The sequence below is a fragment of the Haliotis asinina genome, chromosome 8, assembly GCF_037392515.1.
Source record: "Haliotis asinina isolate JCU_RB_2024 chromosome 8, JCU_Hal_asi_v2, whole genome shotgun sequence".
NCBI lineage: Eukaryota > Metazoa > Mollusca > Gastropoda > Lepetellida > Haliotidae > Haliotis > Haliotis asinina.
In genome coordinates this window covers 23,109,544-23,130,745 of record NC_090287.1, presented here as the reverse complement: position 1 = coordinate 23,130,745, position 21,202 = coordinate 23,109,544, and the positions used below count along the sequence as shown (strand labels likewise).

General features: G+C 39.8%; 1 protein-coding gene across 1 annotated transcript in view; it reads left to right on the top strand.

The window, feature by feature from the left end:
* The first annotated feature begins 3,447 nt into the window (after positions 1-3,447).
* LOC137294572 (cytoplasmic dynein 1 heavy chain 1-like) overlaps positions 3,448-21,202 on the top strand; it is a 71,988-nt gene continuing 54,233 nt past the window's right edge. The window contains exons 1-24 of the mRNA XM_067825616.1: positions 3,448-3,767; positions 8,709-8,808; positions 9,258-9,431; positions 10,758-11,013; positions 11,317-11,503; positions 11,930-12,150; positions 12,266-12,316; positions 12,589-12,758; positions 13,151-13,304; positions 13,713-13,804; positions 14,138-14,354; positions 14,522-14,608; positions 15,424-15,579; positions 15,879-16,007; positions 16,185-16,319; positions 16,576-16,647; positions 17,034-17,117; positions 17,517-17,696; positions 18,175-18,333; positions 18,997-19,143; positions 19,473-19,610; positions 20,171-20,274; positions 20,385-20,457; positions 20,878-20,988. Coding sequence (XP_067681717.1) covers positions 3,539-3,767; positions 8,709-8,808; positions 9,258-9,431; positions 10,758-11,013; positions 11,317-11,503; positions 11,930-12,150; positions 12,266-12,316; positions 12,589-12,758; positions 13,151-13,304; positions 13,713-13,804; positions 14,138-14,354; positions 14,522-14,608; positions 15,424-15,579; positions 15,879-16,007; positions 16,185-16,319; positions 16,576-16,647; positions 17,034-17,117; positions 17,517-17,696; positions 18,175-18,333; positions 18,997-19,143; positions 19,473-19,610; positions 20,171-20,274; positions 20,385-20,457; positions 20,878-20,988 — 3,426 coding nt within the window. The 5' untranslated portion in view covers positions 3,448-3,538. The remainder of the gene's footprint in view (positions 3,768-8,708; positions 8,809-9,257; positions 9,432-10,757; positions 11,014-11,316; positions 11,504-11,929; positions 12,151-12,265; positions 12,317-12,588; positions 12,759-13,150; positions 13,305-13,712; positions 13,805-14,137; positions 14,355-14,521; positions 14,609-15,423; positions 15,580-15,878; positions 16,008-16,184; positions 16,320-16,575; positions 16,648-17,033; positions 17,118-17,516; positions 17,697-18,174; positions 18,334-18,996; positions 19,144-19,472; positions 19,611-20,170; positions 20,275-20,384; positions 20,458-20,877; positions 20,989-21,202) is intronic.

Here is a 21,202-nt window from a genome sequence, read left to right as displayed (position 1 = left end):
TGATTATTCACCACACAAGAAGTTGCATTTATCTTAGAGTATAAATGACCTCACCACGTTTAAGTTTATACACGAGTGTCCAAATTTAAGGTGTTCCCATATATTTTTTGTTTGTAGTATGTATACACACTGAAGTAAGTGTGGCAACACTGCCTGTTTTTCATAGTGTCAGTATGTTGTAATAGCCAAGGAACGTTTCCCAAACTCATTGTTCAACTTCATACCTGGATAAACTGACCCCAAGATATAATTAAATGTCAAATCTAAACGTGAAAAGAACGAAGAACTAGTTCATTCTGACAAGCAAACACTGCGAAACGTGATGGTCACGTGACGTTAACATTTCTCAAGAATTCGCCTTAGTATGAATAACCAAGCACAGCACCATGATCTGGTGTAACCTCAGGTAAATGCAGTAACATCCCTGATCCTCTTCACTGACTATTGATGTACCCTTGTCCATTCAGATTATATCTGATCCTCACTGGGTCTAGTGTACAGTCATGGGGGAGGCAACCCCACACTATCAATGATTCCCGTCCAGCGGTACTTGCTCCAAGATATTCCTTTGTGCAAATGCAACCATTAGAACTGATTTTCAGTAAACCATGCTTGTTGAAAGAGGCAACTAACGGGATCGGGTTGTCAAGATCGATCGCTTTGTTTGCACGTGTGGTCGTATCCCAATAGCGTAGAACAATCCTCATGATGCTGATCACTGAATTTTCTGGTCCAGACTAGATTATTTACATATAGCTGGACTTGTGCGGCGTTAAACATCAAACATCTGAATAAATACCAAGGTACTAGCAATGGGTTGTTATCATTCCGTCTGTGCACACCAACTGCCTAACCTCAATGCAATCTTTTCACTCTAAACAAGTAATTTCTACTTACCTTTTCCAATCCCTTTATTTCCCGTCGATGCCGACAGTGTTCAAATGCTAAATGCATACAGCTGGTCCTGTGCGGACCCAGGAAATGTCCATCCATATTTATCACGTTAATAGCTGAATTTTAAAGGACGTTGAATATCACCATACCATGTAGGTATGGTAATGCGGTTCACCTCTCATTTACATAATCAGTCGTGAAGAATCGGGTCGGAATTGATCTACAGCAACAAGAGAATCAACGAGACTGCTGTTCAGGCTCGCTAGCTTAGTTGACACGTGTCATCGTATTCCAAAGGCGCAGATCGATACTCATGTTGTTGATCACTGGACTGTTTGGTCCAGATTCGATTAAATGAAGACCACTGGTGTTACTGGAATATTACAGAGTGTGGCTTTAAACAAAACAAACACAACTCTTGATTTCGTTTATTATTGTCTGTAGTGACTGAAAGTTCTTGTGGCGCGTAAGCAAATTTTGGAGGAAAGCAGTGGAATCGTAAAATTGTTAAACTGCCATATATACTGTTTCCTGCAGCAGTAGTTGTCTAACCACGGCTAGGTCATATTTGGAAGGTATGTGGTAGTTGCAGGTGTGACCAATGACTAACGTTTAGTCTCTGAAAATATACGATTTTGATGGTAACAAACAAACCCATTTACAAAGGAAAGGAGTGCCGGTGATGTGCAGATTCATCATGAATAGGGAAATCTAAACTTGCTTTGTTAAGAACTTTAGGAATGAAAAAAAAAAGATTTGCAAAAGAGTGAGTGAGTGGGTTTAATTTCACGCCGCACTCAGCAATATTCCACCTATATGGAGGCGGTCTGTAAATAATCGACAACCCAGTGATCAACGTTAGTCGCCCCTTACGACACGCATAGTCACCTTTTATGGCAAGCATGGGTTGCTGAAGGCCTATTCTACCCCGGTACCTTCACGGGTCGATTCGCAAAAGAGGATATATGTCCTTCAGAAACATGAGACAGTCTGGTGTGGACCCTGCTCTCTGGACAAGGCAGTGGTAGCTGCTTCAGACTATGCAGTAGCACGGTTGTTGCCAAACAGCGGCAGCTGTGTGTTGCCACCTTGCAGTGGTAACAGAGTGAGTGAGTTTAATTTTACGCCGCTTTTAGCGCCGCTCCTGCAGTATCACGGCTGGGGACACCAGATATGGGGCAGTGGTAACTGATTTACGCTTGCAGCGGTGGCTACTAATGGCGGTGGCTACTACTTATACCATCACAAGGGTAGTTTTCATGAAATTAACTGGCAATTTAATAACCCAGCAGTTCCAGCATCCCCGACCATTTTGCACCACTGTCATATTGTTTTATATGCACGAGTATCAAAGGTTTGGTAGCCCGCCACTCACATCTTGAACGTGACGAGATCGTGTTCTGCATTGCCACGTCTAAACCGATGTCATAAAGTTGGAATATTGTCGAGGGCGGCGTTAAACAACAAAGCAACCAACGAAACTAATGGGATTGTTGTATGTGCCTAAACTGTAGTTGTTGTACGTTACCCTGGCCAGCACCCCGACATTCCTGGGTCACTAGTTCACACGCTGGGAGAGGGCCACACGCATCAACCCACCTGACACACTGGGAGGGGGCCACACGCATCAACCCACTTATGTATTGTCGAGTACTGTGATTTTCAGCTATATCTCTTCTCTTCTTCGGTTATTTCAGGTAACAACAGAGCAACTTGTTTAAAAACCTGCACATGTAGAAATGAAATCCGATCCCCGGACATATTTTCAAAGATGTCTAAATACATGTACATCTCGAGAATCGCCTGTTGTGGGAAAAAAAACAAAACAAAGTTGTATTTTTTTAAAATGGAAAACGTTTTACATCTAAGCCACAAATGACCTTTAAGTACTGAGTAATCTCTTGTAAGGGTATTTATTTTCAAAATACAACTTAAATAAGATACTTTCTACTGAATGTCAAACACATAATAAAAATAATTGAGAGGTTGTGAGTAACTTTACATAGAAGTAAAATACGGTCATTCGAAGGATTAACCAAGCTGATTTTAAGGCATTTGAAAAATCTGCATTTGTTTCATTATATCGTGTGTTTTTCTTAGATGTGAACATTATAAACAGAATGCCTATACGTTGTGTCGTTAGCAAACTGTTTTGTGTGTTATACACTGTTGTTTAGCATTTAGAAAGTCTTAGTAAGACTGTGACTCCTTTCGCCATAACTAGACGTACATATTCTGATGGAATCAGACAATTCTTGGGTTGTAATCGTGTTGGTGTGTCACTATGAAGTTGCCAACTTAAGTGCCTGGATTTTCACAAAGTAGGCGCCTTAAACTTGGAGATTACATAATAGCGGGAAAGTTCAGGAAAACATGGTTTAGGAAAACGTGTTGAAGTCAAAGAAATATACAATATGTTTTGTGTGGTCTTTTACACAAGATCCACATGCCACGCAAGTCGTGTAAGATATTTATTTGCTCGTGAAAATCCAGCGAACGCTTTCAAAGGGAGACGACTCTGAATGTTCTTTATACCGGAAATGAGATAATCTTCCTCCGCCGACACCCAGTCGAGTTTGGCGAAGATCACTCGAGAGGAAGACGACTATCATTTTCGCAGGTGCAGGTGAATACAGAGCTGAAGATGGCTGAGACGGCTGAGGGTGAACCCCAGTCGGTCCAGTCAGTGGCCGACATATCAACATTTGTCACCTACATACGACGCGTGGTGCCAGTTTTGCTGGAGGATGATGACCCAGATTTGCGCTCACTCCAGAAAGCTGTCCAAGACAAAAACAACATTGAGACCATCAAGAAGTTCCTCAGCGATGTTCAGACACCAGCTCTGTTGGTGCAAAGAGTTGCAATTAAAGGTAAGGCATGTTTAAAACGACACTGCAGCATACCTCGCCACGACCTCGATGTGACTATGACTCATTATGATAATTTATGGACTGCCTCCTGTCTGCTGATATTTCAAGCAAGGCTGTATGATCAATACAAACTGTTGCACCTTGGTATTCAATACATGTCTGCGCCTTTTTATCAACTGCATCAATCGTTCTGCATCAATTAATACAGACAGACATTCAGACAGACAGACAGATTTATAGATACTGGTTACCGACTAGTTATTACAGTGTACCAATTGCCACCACCTGACTAGTGCTTGCAAGGATAGCTTGACTTATACTCCCGTAGTTTTTCACTCATTGACATATCCCAAAAGCAACTGGTAATGGAAGTTAAGATAACTGAAAGTAAATATTTTACATTTTAGATGTGACAAATATCAAATACCTTGAAAGATTAGACCCAAACATGGGGGATGTCACCTGACCATTAGTGTGCTTGCATGAAATTTCGCAGAGCCCCCCTTAGTAATTGAAGCAATGACAGCAAATTTGAAGGAGTGGCATCTCAAATGTAAACAACTGCAGCGATATAGGTAGTTTAGCGGTAATAACATAAATACCACGCCCCAGTCGGAAGCACTGTCGGTAATACTTGAAACACACTCTGCCATCTTCGGAGATTTATAATAATAAATATTCTATAGCTCTGACAACACCTCATACATAAACACATTCAACACCGGTGGATAATTTTATAAATGAAAAAGTAGGAACTAAAAGCAAAACTCACCAATGCGGGTGCTCCTTACAGTAATGCCATGTTTACACAATACATGTGAGTTTCAGGACATGACCAACAAATCACAGAACGGAGCCGAGAAATCTCCGAAGATGGCCGATCGTGTTTCAAGTATTACCGACATTGCTTCCGATAGGGCAGTTGTATTTATGTTATAACCACTAAAGTTTCACGAGTGGCTGCACTTGTTTACGTTTGAGATGCAATTCCTTCAAATTTGCTGTGATTACTTCAATTACTTAGGGGGGCCTGTTTCAAAAATGATGAGAATTGAATAAAAATAATCCTGGCTATGATGTGAATTGATAACATTACAGGTCAGCCCATAAAAAGTGCAGATTTTATTTTGTTTAAACATATCCTTAATGCCAACACTCAATCACTAACCTTTGAATAGACTTGAATTTCTATTTCCGTTTTATTGACTCAACAGATTACCATGCAGATGATACTGACAAAATTGAAAACTGACAGTTCTCAATTTTGTCTTTATTTTTTGCCCCAGAGAAAACAGACATTACAAAAACTGCAAACTACTCAAAAAGTCACCTTTGACAAGTTAAGACGCGCAGCGACATTTCCATTATTCCCATCAGCTCATATCAGCATCAGTCAATATTCACAAAGAGAGCAAGTTTTGTTCTCTCAGATTTCTTTTTTTAAAACAAATTCCATTTTTAAAATTTCTCCAGTAGATAAAGGTTTGGAACACAATAGTTTCATTATGTCGAAACATAATCATAATCAGGTAATTTTGACAATAACATCTCTAACTCTTCATCGGTAGGGATTATGCTGTCATGAAGTTTTCATGATAATTGAAATCCGAAAGTTAGGTTATATAAAAAGCAAACAAACTACAATAACATTTTCCCAAAGATTGTTAATACCACTTATGATGCAAAATCGGTTGCCTGTATAAGAAAAATGTAGCAAGCAAAGTTCAGCAACATCAGTCCTTTGCTAGTGACAGGCAATATATAGATAGTAAGCCACATGATCATATCACTCTCTCGCAGTGCAGAGGGAAAAGTACAGCTCATTGTTGAAAACACTTACGAAATACCGAGATGTGGCAAGCAGCTTCAGTTTCATTAATACTATATTTGTACTAACCACTTGATATTTTTGCGTGAAATAAATGAATGTATGCTTTATCACTCAAGGTCAGTAAAGTAAATACTTCAAATTATATCTTAAGTTTTTGTTTACATTGTCGAAAATCCCCAACACTAGGTAACCCGTGAAGGTCCCAGGGTAGAACAGGCCTTCTGCAAACCATGCTTGCCGTAAAGGGCGACTATGCTTGTTGTAAGAGGCGACTAACGGGATCGGGTGGTCAGGCTTGTAGACTTGGTTGAGACATGTCATCAGTTCCCCATTGTGCAGACTTGTCTGGTCCAGACTCGATTATTCCCAGACTGCCACCATATAGCTGATATTGCTGAGTGCAGCGTAAAACTAAACTCACTCACCCCAACACTAGGATACATTAAAATCATTGTCTCTGAATATATGATAAAGGACTGGCAGAGAATGTTTGGTTTGGAGTTGATAGTAATGCAGCACTGCAGCAGAACAATTAAAACTGCACCCAATTATTTTACAATTTTGTTTAATGGAAAATAATCATGTCACAGCTATTCAGCTCCAAGTTTACTTCCTGCATTGCCATCATAACTGTAAGTTTTCAAAATATTTTAAGACAATTGCAGTTGATACTCAGTGTTTGCATTGACATAGAAACCCGTGTTTGTCACGCAAAAAAACACACAAACAATATTTTGCGAGCGTGTTTTGGACACAGATTATGATCTTAATTTTAAAAAGCTACTTTAAAACAGCAGCTTATGACAAAACAATAAATTTTAAATGATTCAGGATTTTATTTCTGCATGCACACATACAAAACATACAGTGAAAATGAGTTGAATTTGACTTTCTGGTGATTTCAGTTGCATTGCTTGCGCTATATTGGAGGAGTATGTGCGAGATCGGAGTGCACAAGCAGTTTAATCAGTAGGGCTGAAGCCCAGTCGCTGTTGTGAGAAGTTTTATCCACAGTGGAAATCCTAGAGTTTCGTTGTCTAAAAGGCAAACAGATGTCAATATTATTTATCAGAGATTGTCAGGATTTTATTTCTGCATGCACACATACAAAACATACAGTGAAAATGAGTTGAATTTGACTTTCTGGTGATTTCAGTTGCATTGCTTGCGCTATATTGGAGGAGTATGTGCGAGATCGGAGTGCACAAGCAGTTTAATCAGTAGGGCTGAAGCCCAGTCGCTGTTGTGAGAAGTTTTATCCACAGTGGAAATCCTAGAGTTTCGTTGTCTAAAAGGCAAACAGATGTCAATATTATTTATCAGAGATTGTTAATACCACTTCAGATGCAAAATCAAATGCCTATGAACCCCCCCCTCCCCCCAAAGTATTATGACACCTAAATTTTCATGTCGAGTGAAATTACTGAATCCTGTAATAATAGGTTTCCAGTGAGTGAATGAGTTTAGTTTTATGCCGCACTCAGCAATATTCCAGCTATATGGTGGTGGTCTGTAAATAATCGAGTCTGGACCAGACAGTCCAGTGATCATGGGTCAACCTGACCACCCAATAAGGTTAGTCACCTCTTACAACAAGCATAGTTGCTTTTTATGGCAAGCATGGGTTGCTGAACACCTATTCTACCCCGGACCTTCACGGGTAATAGGTGTCCATGTTAACAAATTTCAGTTATTTCAAGGGGGTTAGTGTTGAATGTACAACAATTGGCTGTGTCTCTCAGGTGATCAAGAAATCTATGGTCAAGCATTTTTATTGTTTTCTGTTTTGTACTGTATGTGACAATTTGTTTCATATGAGTGGTAAATGTCAAAAACCTGCGTCTCCTTGACTGGTTTTCCCACATGAATCTGTTACGACATTATATATGTGAAATGTTGTTAAGCACAGTCAAACCAAACTCGAAACCAGAAGTATCAGCCTTTGCCATGTCACCAATACCTGAAGTTAAGCCTGCACATTTACAAATTGTCAGACCAAAGATCAACTGAGTAATCATACAAGAGTTTGACAGAATTAAAACAAACTTTACTAATTGCTGGTCCTTTTATAAAGAAAACAACAAAACTGATCAATCCGTGATTGATGATACAAGGCAACTGTGCTTGTCGTGGGAGGTGACTAGCAGGATCAGGTGGTCAGACTCACTGACTTGGTTGACACATGTCATCAGTTCCCAGTTGCGCAGATCAAGGTTCATGTTGTTGGTCACTGGATTATCTGGTCCAGACTTGATTATTTACAGACCGGCGCCATATGGCTGGAATATTGCTGTGTGCGACGTAAAACTAAACTCACTGGCAATACTGGCAATAACTATCTGGCAATAACTATCATTACATGTAGAATTGTGGGGTAGATTTTTGGATGTATTTATCAAATGTACTTAATGAAGCATATGTAATTAACATGTTATGCTCATGTTGAAAATGCGATCACGAAGCAATCCTATAAGCCTGTTGAGATACCTGCTGTCATATCTAATATTTATCAGATAAGTGACAGGTAGTAACATTCAGGACACAGGTTATAAGATAACATTTGAAACATTCAGTGTTATCATTTGCCTTGTTCCTTGCACACTAACAATGCTCAGTATTGTTCTTTTGCAAATAAAGTAAAGTATCACAATAGGATTTGTCCACAATACATTTCTGTTCAGTTGTACATTTATAGCATAAGGCTGAGAAACAATGAGACTGTTATGAATCTAAATAATCATGGCATTAATATACAGCTCATTTTACAACTTAAATGCCATTACTGAACAGCTATTATGTTACACAATTCAGATGTAACCAGTTTCTTTTTAATTTCATGAATATCTCCTGTTTTTTGCCATTGGCAATTGGACTAAAATGATAGTAGAGCACAAACATAAAAACTTAGAAATCATTACCTCTTTACCTTTAGCTGTCTTTAACCATTAACCTGAGGTTAAACCTAAAGTGACAACCATTTTGTATTCAAAAAACAAATATCAGTATGTGTGGTGCTCAACACAAGGATCTCAGCAGTGCAGTTACGGGATTTATGGTCAACTTAGTGCTAAGATGGCCATACTTACAATATAGATGTCTTCTTCTTACAGAGGAGGAAGTCCCAGAAGGTGGAGGTGAAGGAGAGAGTGAGAGCAATGCTTCATACATCATCACCAATGATGTTCGCTTCAGCAGCTCGAAGATGAGCAGGTAAAATGCGAACATTACTTGATTAGCTTGATGTAAAAGTGTTACTGCCCAGTGGGGATTCTGGATACCCAGCAACTATCACTTTTGTCTATAAGAGACCTCCAAGTGGATCAGGTAGTCATGCTCAGTGACTTAGGGACATACGGACAGCCCAAGGGGTAAATGTTCACTGTTCACTTTTTACAATGAATATTTTATGGGACAAAAGCCACAAAATGACTCAAAAAGTTTCATTTTAATAGTGTTAGGATGGTTAGCAATGATTAGGATCATCAGTATCTATATCATTTTGTAAAGTATCTTTCATATGGTCAGGTTGTTGTTGCTATGGTTACACTATTTTCATTCGAAAGGTAAATTCTTGAATTCCTTTCATTATTAACATAGCAGTACATGTTTTGGGATATGTTTTTGCCAGTTAGTGTAAAATAAACAATATTGTTTATCAGTGTGGTGATGCTGAAGCGTGGACCAGTGGTGGAAGCCGACAAGGGTTTTCCGTCTCAGCTTCGTCTGATGAACTTCAGTGAGGGATCCCCTTATGAGACGCTTCATGCATATGTGGCCAATGCCGTGGGCCCTTACTTTAAGTCCTACATCAAGGAGACTGGAAAAGCTGAAAGGTGAGATCTTGTAGAAGACCTTTTCTGATTTGGCTAACTTTACACAGAGCTCCAGATAAGCTTTTGGCCATGTGAGTAAGATACCCATACATGTGAAACTTAGCGGGCATTTCTGTTTTCAAGTGGGTATCTATATTTGTTATACCCACCATATTTTTAATATCGAGGTATTTATCTCAAATAACATGTTTAGGAGGTGCAGCATGTTTTCATTTAACAATAGAGATAATACAAGATCCTTAAGGTTAAAGATAAATACCAAATAATGCTAAATTATAGCTAATAGCTACTACAGCTTTATCCACTTGTGCTGTAAGAAATATCATGTGCCACAGTCTACATCTGTTTAGGCACCATGAAGAGCTAACGTTACAAGTTCGTTTAAGATATGACCGTCAATTGAAAGTGACTGTGAAATGCAGGGCTTGCCTATTAGTTATTCATCTAGCAGTCCTCTGATGAATTAGTTCTGCTTGTATAGTGAAAAACTAGATATGCTAATTTTAGTGTGTTTAAGCTTTTGACCATGCTCTCTCGACATTATCAATTGTTTATGTTAAATGTAGACAGACAACAGCTATTTCATTGCTAGCTATTTATAGATGAGCCAAACAGTGAAGGGTTAACAAACCATGACTGGTATTCTATATGTGTTGCACATAGTAAATGTAATATCAGTTATTCAAGATTCCCTTTATTGCGAAAATTTTGAGATGGAAAACCGTAATGTTTGTTTCGATGGTTTTAGTGAATACAATAATCAATATGCAACATGATTTTGATGTATTTGGTAAATACATTTTGTGATTTTGACATAACGTAGGCATAAATATTATTGGGTTTTCTCATACGCTGGTATTTATTTTTCTTGCATATTTCAACTTTTCTACTATGTATTATACTTAATTACGCAGCTTATCTGGAGCTCTGATTACATTTGCTGAACAGTTTTGTCTAACTGCAAGGAAACTTCTTTCAAGGTTTGAAATCTGAAATCACATTACTCATTAGTATCACATTGGTTTCACTGAATTGTCAGTGTCTACAGAACTCTGCACTCTGGTAGTTTGCGATTTCCTAGTCAAGGCCTGTGATGATCCGGGTTTGGATTGGTTCTCAGATTTACTTGGTTGGTGTGTGCCATTGTATCCAGATTTGATGTTCAAGTCAATCACTGGTTTGTCTGAGCCAGACACTCCTTAAATTTGCTGAAATCACCCCCACCCCACCAAAACAGCAAAGAAAGATATTTGTATTCAAGCTTGAGACATTATGTTATTGTTAAAATAGATTCTGAGACTCACTCTCATTGTGATTTTGCTTAAGGGATGGTGATAAGATGGCCCCTACTGTGGAGAAAAAGATTGCAGAACTGGAGATGGGACTGCTTCATCTTCAGCAGAACATTGACATTCCTGAGATTACGCTGCCAGTCAACCCCACTGTGTCGGGTATCATCAAGAAGTGTAGTGACGAGAGCCGCAAGGCTAAGGTGGAAGACTTTGGGGACAAGGTTGAAGATGCGCAGTTCCTCAACAGTCTCCAGAGTGGTGTCAACAGATGGATCAGAGAGATTCAGAAGGTAGGCGGCCATATTGTAGTTAGGGCTGGTTGACTTGCCTAATGGGCAAAGTGTTTGCTCGCCACGCTGCAGACCTGGGTTCAATTCTCCACATGGGTACGTCGGGTGAACCCTGTTTTTAGTGTCCACGCTTTGATATTGCAGAAATAATGCTAGAAATGGTGTAAAACTGAACTCAGTACTATTTAGTGGTTAGCCTTTATGTTGTAGCAGATTAAGTACAGTCACATGGAATATGCTGTTTTCTTGTAGATGGTATGTTTACCCATTTACATATATTGATGGTATTGCTTTTATGTTTAGGTAACCAAGCTAGATCGTGACCCTGCCTCAGGAACTGCGCTTCAGGAGATTAGTTTTTGGCTGAACCTAGAGAGGGCACTGCTGAGGATTCAGGAGAAGCGTGAGAGTCTTGAAGTGGTTCTCACACTTGACATCCTTAAGCATGGCAAGAGATTTCATGCCACAGTCAGCTTTGACTCCGACACTGGTATGTAGTGACCATTTTATGTTTCCTTGTCACAGATTGTTAAACTTATTAAACACATTGTCAGTAATGACCGAACACAAGTGATTTGTAAGGTCCACCATATCCTAAAACATGACTGACAAGACTTGTGTTGAGTTGTCTTCTCTCACATTTTACCTTGATCACTTATGCATACACACATGCAAATATGAAGATTCACCTTAGAATTTTTAACCAGCAAAGCCTTGTTTGTTGTAAGGCATGACTAACAGGATGGGGTAGACTGGGGCTCTTACTGAATTGATAAAAGTCAGAACACGGTTGCATAGATGGAATATGGTTGAATTTTGCATAAAAGAGACATACACATCTGGACAACTCTCATCTTACTCTGGTAGGAACCGATCCATTAAAGACAGCAAACTCCCAACTAAACTTTCTGTGCAGGTCTAAAGCAGGCAATGGCCACAGTCAATGACTACAACCAACTGATGAAGGACTTCCCCATCAATGACCTACTGTCCGCCACAGAGCTGGACCGAATTAGGACAGCTCTACAAGGCATATTCCTCCATCTGAGGAAGATCCGACCTACCAAATACCCAATCCAGAGAGCCCTCAGGCTGGTGGAGGCCATCTCCAGGGATCTTAGCTCACAGCTGCTCAAGGTCAGGCTTTTTCGACTGTTGCCTTTTGATTGACATGTGGTGTTTGTTCTGAAATATAATTAAGATCTATGTGTTTTCAGTGAAAATGTAAAGAGTTTGCTACCTGTTATTTCAGGTCCTCGGAACACGCAGGCTAATGCACATTCCGTATGATGAGTTTGAGAAGGTAAGATGTTTCTTCTCAAACATGACTTCTGTCACAGATACATTTAATTTTGTTTTATTAGAATAATTATTATAATATTCCAAAATGTATCAATTCTAGTTTAACGGATCTTGTTAAGGACTTGCAACCCTTTAGTGGACAAATTACATTTTATACTGAATATTGCATTTAGAAGTGTTTTTGACTTTTGCTTCCATTCATATGCTAGTCTGAGTATCTGAATTGCTTTAAAATTCTTTAATTTGGTTCATTATTGTTACATGTATGTGCAGGTGCTGAGTGCATGTTTTGATGTGTTCGGAACATGGGATGACGAGTACGACAAGCTTCAGGGGATGTTGCGAGACCTGGTGAAGAAGAAGAGAGAGGAGCACCTGAGGATGGTGTGGAGGGTCAACCCAGCACACAAGAGACTGCAGGCTAGATTGGATCATATGAGGAAGTGAGGACAATGGTTGTTTTGTCATCGGTTGTTAGTTGATTCACAGGAATAACATGAAGCAGATAAATCCTTGCTCACCTTTTAAAGATAAGACATCAAAAAGATCCGAATGGTCACTCTAAATTTCCAAAGACGGGATTCGGCAAAATGACCACATATCAAATTGTTTTCAGACATGGAATGATAACAATCTTGTGTTGCTTGAAACAGAAGCACTTTTCTTATGACAAATTTAAGTTGATCGTGTGAGTTTATTGAGTTCATGAATACAGTAAAAGGTGTAAAGTTCACTTTTCAAATCTATTTTCACAAAGATTTTTTGTCCTGAAATTATGAAATGAAAGCATGTTCAATGAGACTAGAGAATAAGTAAGTTCCATCTGCAATTTTAGATTCCGACGCCAGCACGAACAACTGCGTCAGGTGATCATGCGTGTTCTGCGGCCTTCAACTGCCAAGGGCCGAGCTGGAACGCCAATGGCCGAGGAACCTGAACCAAAGGCTGAGCCAGTGGTAGATGAGGCTGCAGATGCGAATGCAATTGAGGTAAGCTTCTGGATAAGGAAAAGCATTTCAAGACTGACATCCCATTTCATCCAAGGGCTTGGTATCCATTTTCGATTTGCTTTTTGTGTGTTTAAAGATCAAGTCAGTACTGAATTTCTAGAATTACTAGGACTTGAATATGTTGTTTTTCACTCAAACAACCAAAATATACAACTCACATGAAGCTAAAAGGAGACCGGTTTCTTTCTTATTATTTTAATTAATGTGTCATCTCTCCAGAAACAAATGTTATGAGTTATGACTTGAATTTAAGGTTTGTGGCCATGTTGCATTTAATGTGCAAACATGTTAAAAGTCTTAGTCAAAGTTAACATTTAGATCTGTTTAACATGATGAAAGACAAAAAGTGTAAATGTCCGTTTCCACCTCATTTTTGTCCTCATACAGGAAGTGAACCTTGCATACGAGAATGTGAAGGAGGTAGATGTCCTTGAGGTGACCAAGGAGGGGACAGATGCCTGGGAGGCTGCCATCAAGAGGTCAGGATACTGTAGCTTCTTACCTTCTTATAGAACATGCTTGTAGTTTACTCAGTGCTCTCCTATAGTTGCAGCAGCATTACATGTCAAAGCCCTCCTGAGAATTGTTTTTGCACTTTCTCTCATTCACTAAATGAGTCGCAGTGTACTTGGCATGAAATATTCAAGAACTATTATCAGTGCTGTCCGTTTTTTCTGTAAGTTTTACTGTGCTGTTGATGACTGAAAGAAATGTATCTTCATGCCTACATGGTTTAGGTATGAAAAGTATCATGAAATAGAATTTGAGAGAATATACAAAACTGATCGTTTGTTATGGTTCGTAATGAATAGGTATGATGAGAGGATTGACCGTGTTGAGACGAGGATCACAGCACGTCTGAGGGATCAACTTGGTACTGCCAGAAATGCCAATGAGATGTTCCGCATCTTCTCCCGTTTCAATGCATTGTTTGTAAGACCTCACATCCGAGGTGCCATCAGAGAGTACCAGACCCAGCTGATTCAGAGGGTGAAGGATGACATTGAATCACTTCATGAGAAGTTCAAGGTTGGTCTTAATTGTGTAAAATTATTATAGGATGACCTTTGTGACATCATCTGGTTGATAGATAATTGATATTAATTGATGTGATATATGAAATATGTGAAATCATTAGTCTGTTAGCAGCTGAAACAGAATGAGTAAAAGCTTTGACATCATTTGTATTACTTCAGGTCCAGTATGGCCAAAGCAAGGCTTGCAGAATGAGTAAAGTAAGGGATCTGCCTCCAGTATCAGGATCTATCATCTGGGCCAGACAAGTAAGTGCTTCATATGTTTTATGCAGGAGTCATCCTCGATACCTTCAGGGTATACGTTCCGATAAGTCCCCACTATACCCTGTGGGGTACAGGTCGGCACGATAACTTTATTACCTCCCTTTGCTGGCTCTGTAATCTCGCAGTAGCCAATCAGCTAGGCTGCCGTCATAACCAAGCTTGCCAGTGTCAACAAAAGTAGCGGTCGCAACTGCAAAGGTTTGCTCGCAGTGCGACTCAGATTTTAGGGAAATCATACAAACAAATTGACAGGTCAGAAACTTTAAAACAACATATACAAGAACTCCTTCTACCTCTTCCAGTGAACCTCTGCATGGTTTGTGTTGCCAAGTTTAATCAGTTAGATAATTTAAAAACCGAAAGTGATTGGTTCACTCAACTTCCCAGTGTAGACACCTGATTGGATAAAAAGACAGCCAAGGGGGGTAATACATTTATCGGGCAGAGCCGTAGGTGCGTCCAGGGTATAGTGGAGACTTATCGGAATGTATACCCTGGAGATATCGAGGATGAGTAGGAGTATGATGGCAGTGATTATTGCATTCTTGATTTCCTAAAGCACAAACAATTCATAATATATGTCAGTGTTGCAAAATAAAGAATCAACAACAGAATTAAACTTCCATGGTGCATAACATTTGCTGAGACCTAGAATAAGGTTCATAGCATAATACTCAAGTGCAGAAGTTATAAATATATGAGGGGAAATACGACTTTCCTAAACTTTTTTCACATTTCTGTATTGTATTTCTTATTTCACTTCTTTCCGATTCTTACATTGTTCATGATTATTTTAGATTGAGCGTCAGCTGAACGCATACATGCGACGAGTTGAGGATGTCCTAGGGAAAGGCTGGGAGAGCCATGTTGAGGGTCAGAAACTGAAAAGTGACGGAGACAGCTTCAGACAGAAGCTCAGCACTCAGGATGTCTTTGACGAGTGGACAAGGAAGGTGGGTATAAGCGATGATCAGTGCCTCTGGTGACATTATTAAAATTTCACCGTGTTTTGTTTATGCATATAATTTTTCCCAAGATCATTTTCGGTCAAGTGTCAGTCCCTGCAGCCTCATAACCTTTCTTTGAAAATCAAAGAATTTCGACTTCGTTAATCATAAAACTTATAATGAGCTCTTGTCTGTGAAGTTTGACTTCACATCTGAGTTACTTGAAGATTCAGTGAAAGGTGTGACATCCCCTTTTGATCAGTGTTTTACTAAGCTTGTTGTTTGGTGTTTTACTTAACCAACAGGTTCAAAACCGACAACTGAATGTGACTGGACGAGTGTTCGGTATTCTCAGCACCAGACTGGCTGTCAAGGGTAATGTCCTGAAACTCACTGTCAATTTCCAGCCAGAGATTATACAGCTGTCCAAAGAGGTATATTGTTTTGCTTTTGTCTTTGACAATTCCTTTTATCAGTTTCATCCAGCAACTTCTTTTGTCTTGGGATTCTTACCAGATCAAATTGACCAAAGTATCATGTACCAGTTGCATGAAAAAAACAACAATATTCCAGCTGCATCTGAAGCCTGTATGAAATGTTTTGTTTTCTAGGTGCGTAATCTTCGTTGGCTTGGATTCCGTGTGCCACTAGCCATTGTGAACAAAGCTCATCAGGCCAACCAGCTCTACCCCTTCGCCATTTCCCTCATTGAGAGTGTCAGGACGTATGAGAGGACACTGGACAAGGTAATACAGGAATAATATAATAATGCATCAGTAATATATTACTGATTCCTAACCCCAAAATTGAAACCCTTAACTGAAAACAACTTAAGGTTTGAATAGGCATTCATCTCATCAGACTATCTTTTTCGATGTCCATTCTTCACATTGCATGTGATCTTTACAATCGTGCCTTTAAAGTGGGAAGAATGTAATGCCATGTCCCTGCCTTCTTTCTTTGAATGAGATAATTATTTCATCAACTGCTTGATGTTTACAGATCGAGGTGAAGCCATCCATCACACTGCTGGTAGCCGGGCTCAGGAAGGAGGTGCAGAACTTGATTGCTGAGGTGAGTTGAAGGTTTATCAGACAATTGATGACTGTAGTTACAATGCATCACTCTAGACAGGTATTACACAGTGTTATGGGTCTTAAGGTGCGATCATCATATGGTAAGCCGCTGCTGTTGAAGCTGACATAATTTAGGAACTCAAACCAGCAGCAAAGGTTGATAAGTAGAAGAAATATTAGGAACATCAGAACATGTTTGCCACATTTCTCTTTGTGCGTTCTGTTTGCATACAGCTTTGAGATGAAAAACACTTTATTAACACCTTATTTAACAGCTTTGAACCACTGAAGGAATTGTATCTCATGCCAAAGAACCAATGTTTATTGTCGCTGAGCATATGTAGATACTTGTGGTTAGCCTGACTAGTACATATTTGTACCCAGGGCTGCAGTCTGGTGTGGGAGTCGTACAAGCTGGACCCATATGTACAGAGACTTGCCGACACAGTCTTCAACTTCCAGGAAAAGGTGGGTACAAGTAACGTTGTTGTAATTCATTTGTAAGGTTTAAATGTGGGAGTAGGTTGTCTGGGTGGGAATAACTGAAAGTCCACTTCTAACCTTCTTCAGCTACACCTTTTATGTAAGCAAGAGCACTCTCCAGAAATTATTCCATCTGAAACAATTGAACATTGTTTTTCTCTGAAGTTAGTTTGACTTACATGGCTTGCATTTTCTGTCATGTATGTTAACCCTGTCTGTCCAGGCATATCACCTGAGTCTGATATTTTAACCCTGTCTGTCCATCGGTATGACCTGTGTTCTGTATGTTAACCCTGTCTGTCAGGTATCTCATCTGTGTCTTGTATGTTAACACTGTCTGTCCATGTGTATGACCTGTGTTCTGTATGTTAATTGTCTTTGCAGGTGGATGACCTGCTCGCTATGGAGGAGGAGATTGAGGTTGAAGTCAAGGCGCTGGAGACCTGCAGTTACAATGCCAGCACGTTCCGCGAGATCCTGAACCGTATCCAGAAAGCTGTTGACAACCTGAGTCTGCACTCCTACTCCAACCTGCCACAGTGGGTTGCCAAGATGGATGAGGAGGTGAGTCAGTCCCATAGGCTTTAATGGTGATATAGATTCAGTAATTTCATGTTCCTGAAATAATTCCGCATCTGATGGAATACAACTTCCAGTGTTCATGTCATACTGTCAGAAAGGTGTTTAGGTCAAGTTTGATTTGTGATCAGCATTCGAAATAATCTCAGGCCTGGAGGCCCTGTGTCAATTGTTATTGTATATTGGCTGGCAGTTTCAAATATTTGAAGGCCTTTGTGGCCTCCAGTAAATAATTAAAGTATTGCAGACACTGTCAAATTAAAGTATTGCAAACACTGTGATCATGTTCAAAGCCCACGAAGACAATATGCATGTATGAGACATCAGCTACACAACTGGCATGTTACCATTGTTCAAATCATGAATCATCACTTGTCTGAGGTTAATTATCCAAATATTTCTGACATTAAGTCATTTGTAGAATGCTCTGCATATTGATAATTCCTACTGTCCTTGACATCAGGTTGAGAACAAGTTGGCTGGTCGCCTGGAGGCTGGTCTGAAGGCCTGGACACATTGTCTGCTGGAAGACACCAAGGAAGAAGATGCTGTGGACCACTCAATGGACACAGACGAGCCCAAACAGCCGGCCCACAAATCAGGGGGAGAACCCAATATCAAGGTCAGTAGGTCTTACAATGCTGTCATTCTTATCCATATACATAGTTAGTGGTAGATTCTACTCAGTTTTGGTCTTTTCAGCCTCATAGTGGAATAAGCTTGTACGCCAGCTCACCAGTATGTAGTTCACATGCCAACTTTGTGTCACAAATTAGTCCCTTTATTTAAATTTTCATTTTGTTACTTGGCCAGTGCGTCCAACATATGATGATATTTACTTTCGTTCTGGTCCTGAGTTGAAAATTTAATGCTTTATTGCTGGATTATTGCTGGCCCTCGTATTCATCAATATGCTCTCACAAAATGTTTAAATTCTGTTTTATCCTAATCATTTGAGCTATGTACTCAAGATGTATTTCCTTAATAGTTTCATGTTCAACGTGTTGTGTTTTGGAATACACTGTCTCTGTGAAGTACATAATTTTGGCGTGTGGGAGTTGGGGTAGAGGTGGGGATGGGGTGGAGTCCCATCTCGGAATCCAACCAACACTCAGGCAAATCATTGTCAGCACACAAAATCATTGATATAAGCCCTCCAGATACTGTAGCTTCCACTAAACTGGAAGTGTGACAACTGATTGTCAGGGTCACATACTTTTTGTACCCCTCTGACAAGTGTAAGTTGTTTCCATATGCATAATGTTTCACTTGCCACACTTTTCAGCGACTGGTTCATGAGCTGAGAATCACCAACCAACTGATCTACGTCAGCCCACCAATCGAAGATGCCCGCTTCAACATCATGCAAGAACTGTTTGGCTGGGAGGCAATTGTGACAAGTCTGCCTCGTCTGCAACACTCAAGATACCAGGTTAAGCCGCTGTTCTTTTTTTTTAAAATTGATTGCATAATATGCTGTATTAGGTTTTAAAAACTTGGAAACAGCATTCCAAACTTGTGAAAACTAAAAGCATCTTCAAGAAAATGTTTTTGACCAAATACTAGTTGCAAACTGATGTTATTTTTATTTGTATGTAATGCTTGATATATACTGTAACTAATTTACAATAATCATGCAGCATAATAAGAAAATGTCCTTCCTTGAAAACTGCTTTGGTGTCCAAAGATCAGTATTAACAATGCAAAGAGGTGTCATTACTGAATCCCATCTGTGTAGTGACAAACTGTTGGTTCCTGCAGGTCGGCCTGGGCATCGAGTCTGACGCGGACTCCACATACAGGAACGTGTTGACCAAGCTGCCTGGTGGCTCCCTGATCCTGGAGGAGGCCTACTCCGCCATCAACAAAGTCGTGCAAGACTTCCAGGGATATGTCAATGTGAGTCCATGTGTATATCACTTCAACCTTTAACATGTCAGATCTGGTGCCAGAATGCGGTCTCAGTATCACACGCTTGCTTGAGGAGTTGACAAGGCATATCAGGTTACATGAGATCTGACTGGGACATTCTTCGCTGATGTTATAGATGATCATCAAGCTGTTAAACAGTGGTTTACATGGTCATCATTGACAACAGAAGGATAGCCCAGTGGTTAAAGCGTTCACTCATCATAACAAAGACCTGGGTTTGATTCCCACGTTCGTACAATGTGTGGAGCCCATTTCTCATGCTGGAATATTGCTAAAAGTGGCTCACTCACTCTAACACAACTGAACTTGCTCCCTTGATTAGTTTTTGCCTTGTTACATTCCTGGTTTTAACATCAAATATCATGTAGATGAATGATCGAGCATGTGTTGTGACAATGTTGCTGTTTCAATTTGTGTAAGGTTATAATATCACTGCAAACCAATGTCATCTGCTGTTGTTTTCCATGTTGTGTCACCTGCACTAATCTGGAATGTTGCTAAAAGCAGGATCACAACTTAAATTGCAGGTGTGGCTGAGATACCAGTCTCTCTGGGATCTGAACCCAGATGTCCTGTACGGTCGTCTAGGAAACAACCTCAAGCTGTGGATGTCCACATTGGAAGAAATCAAGTATGTCACTTTGAACAGTCAATAAACGTTGTCTTGTGTCCGGCATATAATTACAATATCCATGACATCTCTAAATCTGTGCTAAATGAGTATTGGCACTTGCATTGCAGATCGTCTCGCAAGACCTTTGACACGTCTGAAACTGCAAAGGAAATTGGACCAATTGTTGTCCAGTTCGGGAAGGTAAGTAACAAACCAGAGTATCATGCCCTCAGATCCCAGTTATCAGTAGAGAATTGTTCACTGAAAAATAATAGGTAGCAGGAAATTGGATTGTCTGTGAAAAATGATAAGACTACACTAATTTGTAGCATTCATAGAATTTTTTAACTAATCGTCATTGGTGTCTAAATCTAGTGGCAATGTGTGACTCAAATTAAACCAACATGGAAATGTTCACATTATCATTTACAACTTTGTTGTGACATGACTCTACATCACAGGAACCTTAAGCTGATGTCCACTTCTCCATTTTCTGACTCAGTTTACACCTCGGTTTATCTCCACATGATGTGGGTACTGACTGTCAGTAAACCTCTCAGATCACACTTCTACAGTATCATAATGCCTAGGTTCTTGAGTTTTTCTCCTTGTCTGCTCCAGGTGCAGTCGAAGGTGACACTCAAGTATGACTCCTGGCACAAGGAGGTGCTCAGCAAGTTCGGTTCTATGCTTGGTAATGAGATGGCAGAGTTCCACACAGTTGTCTCAAAGGTATTGTTGTGGATCTTGGCAGTTTCTTTTGTCAGAAAAGATACCTTTTCTCCATAAATGTTGTTCAGTGAAACATACAGGACATAGTTCATCCTTTAGTCAGTATGTTTTAATAGATACGCTGTTAAAGGGTTAATCAGTTCAGGTCATTCAAACCCTCATTCGGTTACTCTTTAGTATGTTGGTCTGAAACGTCTTGATATGTGAAATTAAT